Source organism: Ambystoma mexicanum, chromosome 1q, assembly GCF_040938575.1.
Source record: "Ambystoma mexicanum isolate Mex_15411 chromosome 1q, UKY_AmexF1_1, whole genome shotgun sequence".
Classification (NCBI taxonomy): Eukaryota; Metazoa; Chordata; class Amphibia; order Caudata; family Ambystomatidae; genus Ambystoma; species Ambystoma mexicanum.
The window spans coordinates 1,207,028,458-1,207,044,782 of NC_090922.1; the positions used below are offsets into that span (position 1 = coordinate 1,207,028,458).

The 16,325-nt window shown below is 42.6% G+C and overlaps 1 protein-coding gene across 1 annotated transcript in view; it reads left to right on the forward strand.

The window, feature by feature from the left end:
• The window catches only part of C1QH1orf141 (chromosome 1q C1orf141 homolog), a 436,963-nt gene extending 420,840 nt beyond the window's left edge, over positions 1 to 16,123 (forward strand). Inside the window, exon 9 of the mRNA XM_069641945.1 lies at positions 14,521 to 16,123. Within this exon, the coding sequence (XP_069498046.1) occupies positions 14,521 to 15,732 (1,212 nt within the window). The 3' untranslated portion in view covers positions 15,733 to 16,123. The remainder of the gene's footprint in view (positions 1 to 14,520) is intronic.
• Positions 16,124 to 16,325: the final 202 nt, after the last annotated feature.

A 16,325-nucleotide genomic window follows, 5' to 3' on the forward strand; every position in this document is an offset into this window, starting at 1 on the left:
CCTTATTCACTGTTCCCTTTATGGAAAAGCACCGGAATATCTCAAAACTATGAATATGCCCTACAACCCAGCCACAGATCTGCAATCCCCTGCCCACACCCTACAGCAGGAAATCGGAATTAAAAGAGCCAGAGGCCTAGGAAGATCCTTACAGGCTTTCAAATATGAGTCAATTCAGAAAATCATTGAAGTCCCACCTCTTTAGCTAAATCTTTGACACTCCAGTCTTAAAGGATCCTTCTGGGATACTTTAGTTTCGCTTGTCTCATTCTTATGTTTGTCTATTTTGTGTTCATGTCAGCGCCCCGATTCCTGTGGGTTTTCAGCGCTATAGAAATAAATAAATACATTTTTTTAAAATCCCCCTTCCTTTGACACCTTTTCCCCCTCCTCTCATGTAGGACATTCTTAACCCCTGCCTCCCCTTTTCCAACACAAACACTTTCGCACAACAGAAGGGACAACGGACTAACTCCGGAGCCGCTTACCTGACATGCCCGAATGCAAGGGTCAGGCAAAGTCAGGCAATTGATCAGAATCACACACACTTGATGGCCCTTTCCCTTTCCCGCAGGGATAAAAGGTGGAGCCAGAAAGCACAGTAGGAGCACGGCAGACAGCATATCGAGACGGCTAACTAGGTGCTGCAGTTTAAGAGAAGGAGAAAGGCGGTGGGAAGCGAGAGGGTGGCGAGGAGAGAAGGGACCTTTCCCTTTTTGCCCCAGGCCAACTGAACTTTCGTGGAAGAGAACCTAAGACCACGAACAATAACACAAGTGTCTTGCAGCTGATGTCAACGTTACAGAGGGCAAGCCTACACCGATAAGCAAGAGCGAGGGAAGCTCCCGTGACCGTGGTACCGGCCTTGACTCCAATGAAGAAGAAAAGCCAAGCGGTCCATCATAGCTGGTGAGTCGAAAGGGAGAACAATAAGAACTTTGCTGTGTTCATGGAGAATCACAGAGTGGCAAATTGGAACCAAGTTTAATGAAATGAAATGATATTTTATTTATATCGCGCTCGTACACAAGTGTTTCAGAGCGTGACCAGGCAAAAAGGGAGGGGAACAAGGAAGAGAAAAAAACAGAAAAAACAGCAATCTTACTAGGCCCAGTGACATTTAAGAAAGCGCAAGTGCATGGGAAAGGAAAATGGGGGAAAAGTGCAAGGAAGGGGGGGAGTGGAAAGTGCAAAGCAGAGGAGAGAAAACATAAATAAATATTAAAATAGAATAAATAATAAATAAGGGCTTTAAACCATGGTAGTGCAGCCAGCAAGTGGCAGGTGAAAGTTAGTCAGAAATGTATATCTGATAAGTGCAGAAGAAACGTGGGAGGGGGACTGTACGGGTACAGATACAGGACCCTAGTGCAGATGGTGGCCTGGAGGCAGTGCAGGAGGGTGGCAGGGTGAGCAGATACCTGGGCCCGAAAGAACAAAGGGTGGCCAGGTGCACAATGCTATGAGAAGAAACAGATCAACAGGGGAGAAAGGGGGCAAAGGCAGAGGCAAAGAGGAAGGTCTTGAGATGTTTCCGGAACCAAAGATGTTTTTCCTCAAGTTTCAATGTGGCTGGGAGGCTGTTCCAAAGGGAGGCACCAGCCAAAGACGGGGATCTACCCCAACTCGTTTTTTTTTGAAAACGACTAACCCTGAGGGAGTTAGAAGTAGAGGAGCGAAGGGCTCGAGAGGGGAGGTATTTACGGAGGGATAGTTGACCGTATTTTTGACCCAGTCCCCAGAAAGCCTGTGGACAATGCAGAGGGTTTTAAATTTAATCCTTGCATCCACTGGGAGCCAATGAAGGGATTTCAAGGCTGGAGAGATATGATCCCAGGGCTTGAGGCCAAGGACAAGTCTCGCAATCCTGTTCTGGATTAGTTGTAGCGGGCGGAGAGTGGAGGCAGGTAGATTTAGGAAGAGGCTGTTACAGTAATCCAGTCTGGAAAGAACCAGAGCTTGGGAGACAGTGAGCTTTTGAGGGAAGGAGAGGAAAGGTAGAGTACCTCTAAGGAGGTGAAGTAAAAAGTTAGATTTTTTGGAGACATCAGAGATGTGTGCGGAGAAGGAAAGTGTAGAGTCAAAGATAACCCCAAGGTTCTTAGCCGCACAAGTGGGGGTGGGAGGAGGGCCAATGGGAGACCGACCAGAGAGTGAGAGGAGAGGATGGAGATGGTGTACCAATAAGGAGGATCTCAGTCTTGTTGGCATTTAGACATAGATCATTGGCAGCACACCAATTTTCAAAGGGGATTAGACAATTGGAGATGAGCGAAGGAGAGGAGGAAGCTGAAGGAAGCCTGAAAATGAGTTGGGTGTCGTCAGCATAGCACTGGAAAGTTGAGCAGAACATTGAGATGCAGTAAGCGAGAGTTGCCAGGTATTGGGTGAAAAGCCAGGGCGAGTGGGTAGACCCCTGGGGAACACCACATGTGGAGAGGGAGATAGAAGATAGGAAGGACCCAAGTTGTACCTGGGAGGGTCGATCAGAGAGAAAAGAGGTCAGCCAGGCCAGAGCCTGATCAGTGATTACCGAGGTTGTCACGAAGACGATTGAGCAGGGTGGTATGGTTGACCGTGTCAAACGCAGAGGAGAGGTCAAGTAGGATGAGGCAGAGGGAAGGTTAGAGTCAAGGTTGGAGAGCAGGTTTTCACGGATGTTCAGAAGAGCAGTTTCTGTACTTCTGGCAGCTCTGAAGCCAGATTTGTGGTCATGGAGGGAGCCAGCAGAGTCAGAATGGAGATTAAGCTGAGAGATGAACTGGGTAAAGTACTGTAATACGTATTGATGGTGAGACCGGCTGCAGAGGGAGACCAGCACCACGTGAGTGCTAACTCGAGAGACTGTGATCGAGCCCCATATGAGAGAAACTACAGGTACCAGAAGGCCATAGGAGAGCCAGTGGAATAGGTCAAGGTGGCCATACTGAGGGTCAAGCAAAATCCCTGTACAACCGAAAGACTTTGATCTACAAACTAAGTAAAAGAAAGGGAAGTGAATCCTGCAGTGAGACGAAACAAGAGAAACGAATCCCAAGAGGGGCAAAGTCTAAATCCCCAGAAACGGTGTGTTCAGAGCTGTTTAAAAAGACATTAAGATTTGTGGAATATGATACAAGAAGGGTTAGCGCCCAGAAGAGAGGGACCCAAGGGGTGAAGCCATCACCCTACGAGAAACTGTGATAAACAACTGAGAAGGGTCAGCGCCCAGAAGAAGGGGACCCAGGGGCGAACCCATCACCCAGTGAACATTGGAAACAAACTTTTTATTTGATAAAGTAACATTTGTTCTATTATTTGAACATTCCAGGTCCTCGAAGGCAAGAGACTTTCATTGGAAATGAGACTTGGCCCTCGACGGCCCTGATAGCTGAAAGCTCGAGAGTGTGTCCTGAGAGCTGCCATTAAGACTCTCATCTCGTGCTGGAGAAGACCGAGACTGTACTGTGCTCTGAGCTCCCATCTTACCTCGTATCCAAAACGTGGGGAAGGGAGATCCAAGCTACCGCATCCTGACCCATTATTTTGATAACACTTATTTATTTTCTTGAGAACTATCCCACACTCCTTTTTGTATTCGTTGTGAGGTTTTACAATAGGTTTCTTAGTTTAGGCCCTTTTATTTGACACAACACCACTAGGACTGCCTTATTTTTCATTTGATGGTTGAAACTTGCTCCCATCTTAGATTTAGGTTTAGAATAGGCCTTTTTCCAACCGGTATACAGCATTCATTGCTCAATAAACGCCCTTTAACTGTGATCACTTGTGTCCGTCTTACTTGTTGTCAGTAGAAGTTCCTCACAGTAGGCATTTCTAAAATCAATTGTTAAAAGCAAGGCAAGCACAGAGATGCATCCAGAATCGGATTTAGACAGGCACATCTAATGCCAAATTTTATGAACTGAGGCAAGCACATGAATGCTTCTGGGTTTGTAATATGACAAGCGTACCTGGGACAGTATATAAAAGCTCAGCATCAAAAAGTGATTTTAAGGTCCAGCCTCAGTGCTCAAATATTCCTCAAATGGTTTCTGCTTCTTTAAAAACCAGTACTGACAATTACAGCAGTGGTGAGCATATGAAGGATTGCGCTCGTCGGAAGACTGTTTGTGGTGGGTTGCGCTATGGTTTAAGTGGATTGTCGGTCAGAGGAAGGAGGGTACGATATGTGGGCTTTACCGGTTTAGGTGGCTGCAGAGAGGCCCTTTAGGAGGTGTGCGTTGGATTGCGTAGAATGAGGCTTGCTGCTCTGGCACGCTCTGACAGGTTCAGACAAGAGCCTTAGGAGTGGGGCCTTCGGATGTCGGCCAGCCTCGCCTGCCAGCGATTGCGATTGGCAGATAGGAGCGGGGCCTGGCCAATTGGGAGCCAACACCTTAGATAGCCCGAAGCACTCCAGTGCTCGTGTTGCGGGGGACCATCTTGGAATGGCTGAATACACGGCACCAGAGGAGGGTGCCTGGTGTCTCTAAGGTGGGACAGGCACTTGGTACATGAATCGCGGCTCGGATGAGTAATTCACTTTTCACATGAATTTAAAAGATATTGTTCTGCTGATGTTGCTGAAGCGACGATCGTGTGGCCATGCCCCAGAGGGGGCTTACCTTAGCTACATGGAGCTTCCTAGCTCTGCAGCAATCTCGTGGAAGGGGGAAGACTATAGGAGGGCGTCTCCCTGTGCCCTCTGACTTGGTCTACTGGCAACAATTTGTTTGTCATTTGTAGTTGAACTAATATTAGCTTTTCTTTGCAATTTCAACTATTTCCAATGAGGAACCGCTATGGCTCAAACACTGCTTACATGCTGAAATAATAGAGGTAAAACGGAAAATCATTTCTATTGCTGCTCCCAAAAATGTTTTGTGATTGTTAAGATATGCAAAAGAAAATTGAAAGACATAGGGACAAAAATGTAAAAAAATTACCTTAGTGTAAGTTGTTGGGTGTTGATGAGCTGTTCATGTCCTTACCAGTACACAGAATTCCTGCATCTAGCTTAGAAGTCATATTTAAAATAATTCAAACGTATAATTCGCATGAACACATAATGTGACATGATGACGCCATACGTTGTTTGTGTTTCTGGCATTGATAACACTGAAACTATTCACAAACATCAATTGTATGCTGGCTGCCTGTGTTTGATTTAGAAATCAGATTTCAGACTCTCCAAACTTATAATTCATGTCAACACGTAACATGACTTGATGACCTCACACGTGTGTATTTCGCCCAATACCTGAAAGTTAAGTGAACTCTGTGTATTTGTATGTTTGTCCTGGTGAAGAAATAGGAAAACCCTTTTGAAAGTGTATATTATGAAGCAGCTCAAATAAAAGGGGACCCTCGCTAAACTTTAAGCTTTGGTGTGCTAGATACATTTTGTATACATGGCTAGATCTAAACAACTACTGATTTTGAGGAATGATGGTATTATTCAAATACTTTATTCCATTCTATATTTTCATTAAGAGCAGCATAAAATTCAATTCTTTTGCAACTTTCCCAATTGTTGGCCCATGACTGTTTGGTTATTCCCCGTAACTTTTGTTACAACTGTCCAATAGAGTTCATCCAAAGTATGTGATGATTCTAGGAAATGTTTTACCAAAGGAGCTGTCTCCACCTTATATCTAATGCAGCTGTGATGTTCTGTCATGTGCGTTCTAACTTTTTACACGGTTTTTGCAAAATAGTTTGAGGCACAAGAGCAATGGATTAAATAGATGATATATGATTCACAATTAGTGATGCTTTTTTGAATGCATGGTTTATGTAAACCTATGTCAAATTCAAAGCACCTTTTAGTGAAATTGCATACAGAACATTTTCTGCAAGGGAAATGTCCCTTTACAGGGTCAGGGTCCATAACCCATAGTTCTGGTAGTGTTTTTGATTCAGTTATTTGTATCTGACTGTCATGTTTCATTACAATGTTGCCTATGCCTGCTCTTTTTAAAAGCAGCAGTTGGAAATCATGGGCCATTGTAGGTTTTCTGCTAGCACTGTTTCCAATTCTTTTTACTGATCTCTTTAATGTTGCATGACAGATTTATGGGCCAATTACACCAGTCAATTGGTCAGAGGAAGTACACTCCGATGTTGGTTCCAAGAGTGCATCTCTCTTATAATTAATAGTATGCCCTTTTTTCTGCATTATCCCTCCATGGAAGGTGTCCCAGCCCTATACCATAGGTTAAAATTAATTCTAAACCTTCCAGTCATCACCACCAGATGTGGAAAACATGTCTTTGGATGCTTGTGGTCTCGTGCAGAAGGGATGTGATCTAGAATTTCGGGCTAGACTGACCCTTTTGGGGTGGCACCAAGCCTGATTTGCATATGGTATTTCGTCTTTCTGTAATGACTAGGCAGGCTGAAGAACAATTGTTTGGAGGGGTGCATAGAGCTATACCAGAGGTTAAGATTAAATCAAAATCTTCCAGCCATCACCTCTTTTGTTTTGCAAATCTACGTTATTGCAAATACAATGTAAATTACATTACCATTCAGTTCATTTTGCCTATCCTAAATGATCAACAATACATTTGGAACAAAACAATATTATATATGTTTAAATCATTATGCCATTTTAGGACATCAAAATAATCACACAGGTTTTACCACTTATAAAGCTCAAAAAGATATTCCACAAAGCCTAATATTTGTTCCTTGCAGCTAGGGTCCACACAACTCACTATGAGTGGATTTTGTTCAGTCTTCTATCTAATACATCGTCTCATCCAAACCCTCTTTACATAGATCACAAGACGAATAAAGCTGCAATCCTTCTTTAAAATGTAATAGGCCCATTGCATCGCCATAGGTGGTACACCCCCAATTCTCGTAACAATGGAACCAGCCATCACATTCAAAGATCTCTGTACTACTTAGAGAAAAAGTAAAGTGGTTTATTACAATTCCCAAACGCTGTCATTGTTTTAATCTCAGCTTGGTCAACAATTTCCTATCATGGGCAAATATAACTATGTTAAGATAGGCTTAGGGCTTACCTATCTCAATAATTTCCAATATCGTCCCACTGTTGTCATGGGGACAGCCTCCCTCCACCGTACACTCCACATTTCCGATATCACACATGCACTAAGACTTTGATGGGGCGTTTGGTGGTATAGTTGCAGGAGTAGAAAACCACTCCCACTCCCCTAGCAGGCACCAAAGTTTCTTCATGTTACACAGCTATTTAATTTTTGTATTAACCTGCTAAGGCAACAGTTCTTCCACAAGCTCCCTACATAAAGATGTGCACCCAATCAACCAGATTTTAATCCAGGCCTTGGCTCCTTTCAAAAGAAACTTGTTCTCTATCCAATCACAATTTGCCTCTTTATAGATGATGATGTTAGCCATTGATCTACATATCCTCCCAACAACCGTTTAAAGAAGATATTCTGAAAGACTTCAAATCTAGATCCTACAATAATCCCCCATAGTTCCACACTATACAGGACCTGAGCACAGGTTTTTGCTTCATAAACCTCCATGGTGCTTTCAAATGAAGTACTCTCCAACTTATTCTATTTTACAATTGCTTAGGGAAAGAGTCTGTTTGAAGTTACTACTATGTCAAACTGCCAATATTTTAGATATATCGGGACTGACGACCAAACCTATCTTGTCACAGAACCTTGACAGCCAACAATGTATCTATAGTCAACTCAGTTTTAGAACAATAAGGGACGGAGTGGGCCCACTGTATAGTTCAGATTGTGTAGGTTAAAAACTCAATATCCTTAGATAGGATTATTTGGTGAAAACCATTGTACCATCCAAGCACATGGATGGGAATAAATATGTAAATGAAAAGGCTGAAGAAAATCCCCAGTAATGGTTGCGCCCTATTTGTGTAACACTGCAGACATTTGTAAACAACATTACTGCTTGTTAAAACACAGTTAACACGCTTCATATACAAATCGTGGTGGAAGGCTTTAAATGGAGGTTCAGGCAGACAATGTTCGGTCAATGAATATAGGACCAGACGAGTCCTTCATCAGGGTGCTCTCTGCCCTGAAGGCAAGCCAAGTAAATCAATTAATGAGTTGAGTGCCTAAAATGGCATCTGGTGCAAAGAAAGGCCAAGTGAGCCACTCATGACAAAACAATTGTATGTCTAATGGCCTTGTAAAGATAACCTTCTCAATATATGGGCTGTGTGCCGCATACACACAAGGCCAAAACATGGGAAGTCTCAAGGTGACCATTCAAAAGCCTAAATTGTACAAAACGTGGCAATGGTAAGTAAGCTCAGTTGTTACTACTTCATCGATGAACGTCAGTATTACGTTGCCCTTCTCGTAATCTTACTAACATCAGGTGTTGCCTTCCATACATACTAATATACCCCATTAAAATACAAGAAAAAAAGGAATAAAGCAAGCAGCCAGCCCTGCCTCAAACCTTGCTCAAAAGGAAAATAATATTATTATAATGGTATTCATTTAGTACGGCCCTATCTCCGAGAAGCAATGGAGCGCTTTACAGAGATATACAACAATACAGATACACAATGGAGTGCTTTACAGAGGTGCACAAAAATACAGATGCATAACAGAGCATTTTCAGAGGTTACATCATAACAGATATACACCAGGGTTTGATATAGAGGGGCACAGAAGAGGAGTACAGCTGTACAGGGTGGCAGAGAGTAGAGGGGCAGACAGTCTCTAGGGAGACAGGTGGCGCATCGGGGATCTGATGGCCTAGGTGTTGAGTATGCTTAGCTGTTGCTCAGTGGCAAGTAAGCGCAGTTGTTACTCCTTAATAGATTAACATCAGTATTCCGTTGTCCTTCTCTTAATCTTATGAGCATCAGGTGTGGCCTGGCATACATGCTATTCAACCGCATTAAAATATAAGAAAAAAGGAACAAAGCAGGAAGCTAGCCCTGCCTCAAACCTCGCTCAACATGGAAATATTAATATTATTATGGTATTTATTGAGTACGGACCAAGCATCCTGATCGCTTTACAGAGGTATACAACAATACAGATGCATAACTGAGTGATTTTCAGAGGTAACAACAGAACAGATATGCATCAGGGTTTGATATAGAGGTGCACAGAAGAGGGGTACAGCTGTACTGGGTGACGGGAGCAGAGGGGCGGGCAGCGTCTATTGAGTCAGGTGGCGTGGGGGCGATGTGATGGCATAGGTGTTGAGGAGGAGGGAGAGATAAATAGTTGTTGTATACACCATCTTTGTCCTAATAATACCCCAGGTAACACCCATTTCATGAAGGTTGTCACAAACATATGTTCTAGTGACTATGTCAACTACAGAACTGAGATCCAGGAATGCCAAGAACAGCTTCTCCTTGCGTTGAACCTATGTTTTAGTCCTAAACAGATGTAATGCAAGGGATTAATCAATGCTAATATTAAAATAATGTCATTATCCTCTGCCCATTCTGCCAATCAGCCTAACACTTTGGGTACAACCGTGAGCCTTTTTTAAATACTGGGCTATGACTGCCTTCACCCATGACACAGGGATCCTCTCAGATCTGGGGATATATGATCCAAGGGTATATGAACTGGCCCAGGGGCTTCCCCACTCTTTTGGGCAGCAATGGCTATACTAACAAAATTGGAAAATTGGAACCTTGTTTCCTCGTTCAGGCATAAAGCACTCAACCCCCACTCCTTGCTCAACATCCCTCTACCCGTTTTCAAAAGCATGCTGAAGAGTAGCAAAATGATTATGCCAACTCGCTGCATTCCCTTAGAATCCATTGTCCGAACATCTGGGCCGGGGTTATAGCTCAGGGGCAACGTGTTTGTCTTGGAAGCAAGACGGTGCATAGCAACAAAGGTTTGAATCCTGATCTCATGCTTAGAAACCAATCTCAGGTATTAGGCGCATTATAAAAAAACAATTATAATCATAATCTCTATTTCCCCTTGTAATGAACGGCGTTTGATAATTAGACAGAGCCATACCATGGAGTGAGTGCCATACTGCCTGGTTATGTTAATTTTTGAAAAATTATATTTGGTTCGATCAAAATTTCACCTTTCAAATGTATCAACAATATACATAAAAATCAAATACATATAAGATTGCATATAAAATTCAATTCCAAAGTTAGTAGGCTTTGACAATGTGAACAAATATTAGATGAAAGTTCATAAAAAATACACACACTCATACAAACATATACAATCAATCATTGATTATGATCCCAATATATAAAATATAAGAAATAGAAGAGAGAAAACATTATTTTTTTAAATACATTTTCTAATTAAAGTGCTTTATGAAACCCAGTGCATCCAACACTCTTAATATCTATGTAGTTAAAAATATTTCCCTGCCGGCATTCATCCTGCTCCTGATATCATCTGGGGAAGACAAAAGACTGTTATTGAAAAAAAACGACCCAGAAATGTTGTGCAGATGTCAATCAAAGCCGGGCATTCTACTAGCATATGCCTCAGGGTCTGTATTATTTTGGGGCTTTTACATACACCTATCGAAGAGTCCGCTAAGGGGCAGCAACATAACAAAACTTCCCCTGTCAATAGCAAATTCAATTGAAATCTAAGAAATTGACCCGAAGGAATGGGCAAGGATAGAAGTCCATATAGTTAGGTAATACACCCAAGGCTTTTTCTTCATTTAAGAAAGTTGAATGGAGACGGTATCTTCTTGTCTTATCTAATGTTTCGATCCAGTACACTTCTCAAAGACACTTTTTCCACCCATACCGGATTGGTATTAAGGTCTGACATATTTCTACCACATTTTACCAATAAAGAATCTGCAGTTTGATTCATCTGTCCCAGCAATTTCAAGGAATTAGCCAATAGAGCACAATGCAATTCCTGCTACAAAGTTCCCTGTTTGGGAAATACCATTTTACCATACAAGGTTAAGACTCGCCAGTGTTATGAAACACTCACACTTGGAGTGATCTTCTACTCCTCTCTCTCCTCCCTCAGACTGAGGACATTGCCAAGAACTCCCACTTTCAGCTCTTCCTTCTCAAAGGAATCTTACCTTTTCTCACTTTCCCTCAGAGGCTCAATATGACCCAAGCACTGGTTCTCTCTAAGCTTGACTACTGCAACAGCCTCCTCCTGAATCTTCCATCTTCCACTCTGTGTCCCCTCCAGCTAATCCAGAATAGGGCATTGAGACTTATTCTTGACCTTAAGCCCAGGAAACGCATCTCTCCTGCACTAGAATGTCTTCAATGGCTCCCGGTTGCTGCACAAATTAAATTCAGATCCCTCTGCATCATCCACAAGGCTGTCTGGACCCAGCGACCACACTATCTTCAACTCTATCTCACTAGAAATCTCTCCCTCTAGACCACTACGTTCCTCTGACACTAGCTCTTTAGGTGTAACGTGTTTTGCTAAACAGAGGGCAGGGTGTTGTTCACTCTCCTCTATGGGCTCCCTCCTTTGGAACAGCCTCCCTCTCCACCTGCACCTTGAGCAAGATCTGCTTAAGATCCTTAAGACTTTCCTCGTTTCCTCCTCCTTCCCTTCCTCTTTCCTCTGCTAATCCCACAGTTGTTAAATCGGTGTCCTGTACCCTTATGCATCTTCGGGGCCCTGAACTCCCACATCAGTTCTGCCCAGCTCCTGTCTATCTACAGCACTTGCATCTGCACGCCCTCTGCTTTGGAGGTTTCGCACTTACACCTCCCACGGCGCAGTCCATGTAGCACTCAATCATTCTTAGCACTTCATCAGTTGCTCCCCACGGGCTTGGACTCCTCAGCACTTACCCCTCCTGCCTCTTTCTTGCTGCACTGCACTTGCACTCTCCCACTTCCCCCACTGCTCTTAAATATTGTGTTTTAATTGTATTTCCCTCCCTTGCTCCCTCCCCGCCCTGTGGGTTCTTTGAAACAGTATTGTCTTATTGTATAAGCATCTAACAAGCAAACAATAAATAAAGTGGAACCAGGCTTGAAGGAAAAGAAGACCCAATTCATATCTCAATGATGGCATTGGTACAGCTAAAGCTAGATTAAAAGTTTGCTTCCAAATTCTGCCATTTATTTTTTCCCATGATATCTCATAACAAGCTGGTTCCCCTTCTGAGGCGTACAGAACTATTGGTACAACCTTTCATATATAGAATTTTATTAGCAGCTTTATTGAGAATTTGCTATATTTACTGAGGATCTTTTTAATTTGATATACCAGTGAATCAATCTGACTCTTCAGCTTGCAAATAATTTTCAGGGCCCCAGTGTTAGCCAGTATTGGAAAACTAGGGTAAATAACCTCACCTTCAGTTAGGATCTGGATTCCATACATGAACCACTTTTGACCACACTCTTTTTTAGGGCACTTTGAGTGGTGCAGGACACTTGACTTTTTTGATTGATGACCAACTCATTCTGGTTGGCGTATTCCCCCAAAATAGTTAGAATTCTTGAAGACCGATAGGCGACCTATCTAGCAGGACAACGTCATCAGCATATGCCATCCAGTATATGCTATAGTTACTTAATTTGGGGCTGACAAATGCAGCCCTTTTCAATGTCTCATCTAGGTCAGCCAGCTATAAATTGAAGAGAGAGGGTGCCAATATACATCCCTGTCTAAGACCTCTCATTAACTTTATTTCATCAGTCAAGTGTCCCTCCTCATCAAGCCGAATTTCCACTCGAGTGTCCCAATTTGCTTTATGGGGGATTGTTCTTTTGAATCTCCTTCTCATGCTCCTTTTCAGATCAGGCAATACGTTGCTGGATCACTTTCCTAAGAATGTAGCCAGAGCACATTGGCAATATTATTATGAAACTTGAGGAGAACCATCTCTGGTTCCGGAAGCACCTCAAAACCTTTTTGCTTCTGCTTTCTCTCCCCCTCTCCCCTGCTAAATCACAGAAACTGTACTGAATCAGAAACTGGGCCACTCACCAATCTCGGTCCTTGGCCCAGCCACTCTCCTCTGCACTGCCTCCCTGGCAACCCCTGTACTGTGGGACTGTCTCTGTATCCCTACAGCCCCCCTTCCCAGCACTTGTCTGCACTTATACTGCACTTGCCACCAGCTGGCCCTTATTATTTATCTTGTATTTTACTAATCACTTTGTACTGCACTTTCCCCTCTCCCTTTCCCCCTTGCACATTTCCCGTCCCCTCTACCCATGCACTTGCGCGATCTTAATGACACCTGGCCTAGTAGGATCGTTTGTCTGTCTCCCCTTGTTCCCCCCTCCCTGCCTCGTCGCGCCTTGAAACACTTGTGTATAGGCGCGTTACAAATGCCATATCATATCGTATCATATCATATCATGTGACTAGATGGGAGAGAACTCATTACACCAGCTCTAAGAACACACCACTGTTTATTTGTAAAGAAAAGCATTTCAAAGCACTATGCTTCAGTCACATGGCTCTTTTGGGCTTTCGAGCCAAATTCATCCATGCAATAGCTATCCCATACCAACGAAATAGAATGCTGAGATCCATTAACAACTATTCCAAAAACCTCAGGATGAATCGGAAAGCAGCATGGAGGATCTGCTTTCTACAGCATCACAGCCAAATTCCAGAACTCTAGTTCAAAGGGAATTTGCACAATCCATGTTCACCCTATGTTCTGAGAAATGCCAAAGACGTAGCTTTTTAACACGCTTTAATCAACCAACACACCCCATCAATCTCCAACTGGACTGTACACTAAACATCTGGTTTAATGTTGCTCCATGGTGCCCAATATAATGAATGCTCTACTGTGAGTTTGCTACCAGGTATTCACATATGATTTGCTGTGATTTACCAAGCGCAGTCCAATGCGGTTAGTGCACTACTGTTATTTTCCCCTGATGCCCAATTTAATTTGCGTGAATGGTTCCTAGGTATTGCAGCTTGACCTCCTTCTATGCTAAGATGTTCCTAGTGACCCCACTTGGACCCTAACCTCACTGCACTGACGTTTGCAACTTCTACACTCAAATGCACTATAGGTAGACCAACTACCCCACTCACAAATGGCAATTTAATATCCCCCACAACAGACGAGAAACAACCGAGCACTACACCTCTACAACCAATTTACATACTACAGCCTTTGCCATTTCATCCTAGCACCACAAGCTCTGGAACCAGGACACTAGAAATAGACATGCCCTCATGGTACTTTCGATCTACACACATCAACACAAGAAAGCTATCTTGCATTTTTGTCCTTCCTAACTAACCTTACCAAAAGCCCTCCCTTTTATGTCCTCCAGAGCACCTAGAGACAAGGGAATGGAACCAGAGTTTAATATGAAACCTCGTAAATGATATGTTAATCAATAAAATGTTAAATGTGACAATCTGTTCAGAGGCCTTCTTAAACAATGTACAATTTACAATTCACTCAGTGAAAGTATATGGAAAATATTTACTTGTGTTCTCTTTACATAGGGATTGCAGAAAACACACATGTAGAACTATATGTCCACACTTTATATTCATAGCTAATTCATGATATGGAAGATGACAATAAATATAAATGTTTTTATTTCCGTTTCCACAGAAATCCAGTGAAACATACCCCATCCTTTATAAAAACCAAGGACATCGGTTCATTACATACCAGCCCATGAGCTCGGGGGACTACTCGGGCATTGGTAGAAGTAATTTCCAACCAAAATTAAAAAACAAATCTGGCAAATCTGGAATGAATATGAGATCCAATCCAATCCTGCAAAACAATCTAAAATGGGCGACAAAAGTATCTGAAAATAATACAAAACTAGTAAGCACCTCTGCACCAGTAAAAAGAGAAATGTCAAAAAGACTCTGGTCTGCAAAACACAAAATCAATATTCATATTTTAGCAGCTGACGGAACAAGCGAAGTTGTACATTTTCGAAGGGATAACCATGATTCCACACACAAGAGTCGTCATTCATTTTTGGAAAATGAGATGCCTGTGAATAAATTCTCGACAACACCCATGAGACTTTTAAGACTTATGCATGAATCTGTTGGTGTTGGTCCTGTTGTCAATGGGAGGAATCCTGATGCTGAAATCGGCCATGTTTCTTCAAGTACAACAAGATCTGCTATAACTTTTAGCCCTCATGCTTCAGTCGGCCGGCCAACCACAAGCTCACATTCCCAAAAATCCTCTGATGTGGATCAAACCGTCAAGTGGAACTATATTTCCATAACAAAACCACTGAAAACCCCTGAATGTGAAACCTACACTTTCACAAAAAATACATCCGCTTGTAATAAGGAGCCAAACTTAGCAAATGCATTATCGGATCACAAGTCAACCCAGTTCTTTCCAGACAGTCTTGAACATACTAACTTGACTGGAGTTTCTGCTATGAAAGGGCTCTGCATCGGCAACAGCCAGAAACATAACACGCTTGAATCCATACACAGTGTAGTCCCTTGCCAGCAAACAATGCCAACTGAGAACATATCGGGAGATAAGAAGATGGAAAACGATCAGCTGTTATCAGAAGCTGTTCAAGAACAAGAGCCTTTGCAAATAAGTAGCATCCGCAAATCATCAATGATTCCAACCTCGATGAAAGATCCGGTAACAGAGCCAGATGTAAGCCACAGAGATGCCGAGCCAGCAGAGACGGAGAGCCTCGTCAATCAAACGGAAGACAAAATCCCACTGCTGACTCTTGAACCTGAACCAGTCTATTGCAGTGCTCTTCCAATCATAAATATCCCAACAGCGCAAACTGAAGAGCCTGAATTTGAAACAGCAAGAACAATGTGATTCTTTTTAAAAGCTGGCCAGTTAAGTTTCAGAGTGGACAGTTCTTCTGTTGACAATTCAGTTGCCATATGAAAACAGACAGAATGCCAAGTTGTTCCCAATTATTAATTGAGTGTTTGCAACATTTGCAAGACTGTTCTGTAAACGATGAAATCTGCTCAAGTTGTCCAAGTGTATGTATAGGGCTTTACAGAAGTACAATTCTTTTGTAATAATTGTTTAACCAACAATGGTAAAAGTATGTAGTGCCAAAGCAACTGAATGCACTTAAACAGGACCTGTGACAAATATAAATTCTAGAGATGTTAAAAAATGTATATGATTCACACAAATACTAATTACTTCTCATGAGAAAATAAAGCAATGTATATAAAATGTAGACGTGATATTCACTTGTGTATTATGTGGAGTTTCTTTCTTTCTTGAGAGAAATAATATCGATGTGGACTCCAACAGCAGAGCCCGGGAGGCCAAAGAAAAGTCAGGGCCTTTGTGAGAATTTAGGACGATTAAAAGCCTGCCTGTGAATATGGCTGTTAACACTGTGAACACTATTCGCGTAGTGGCATTTTCTTTGGGTGCTGAACGCGGTA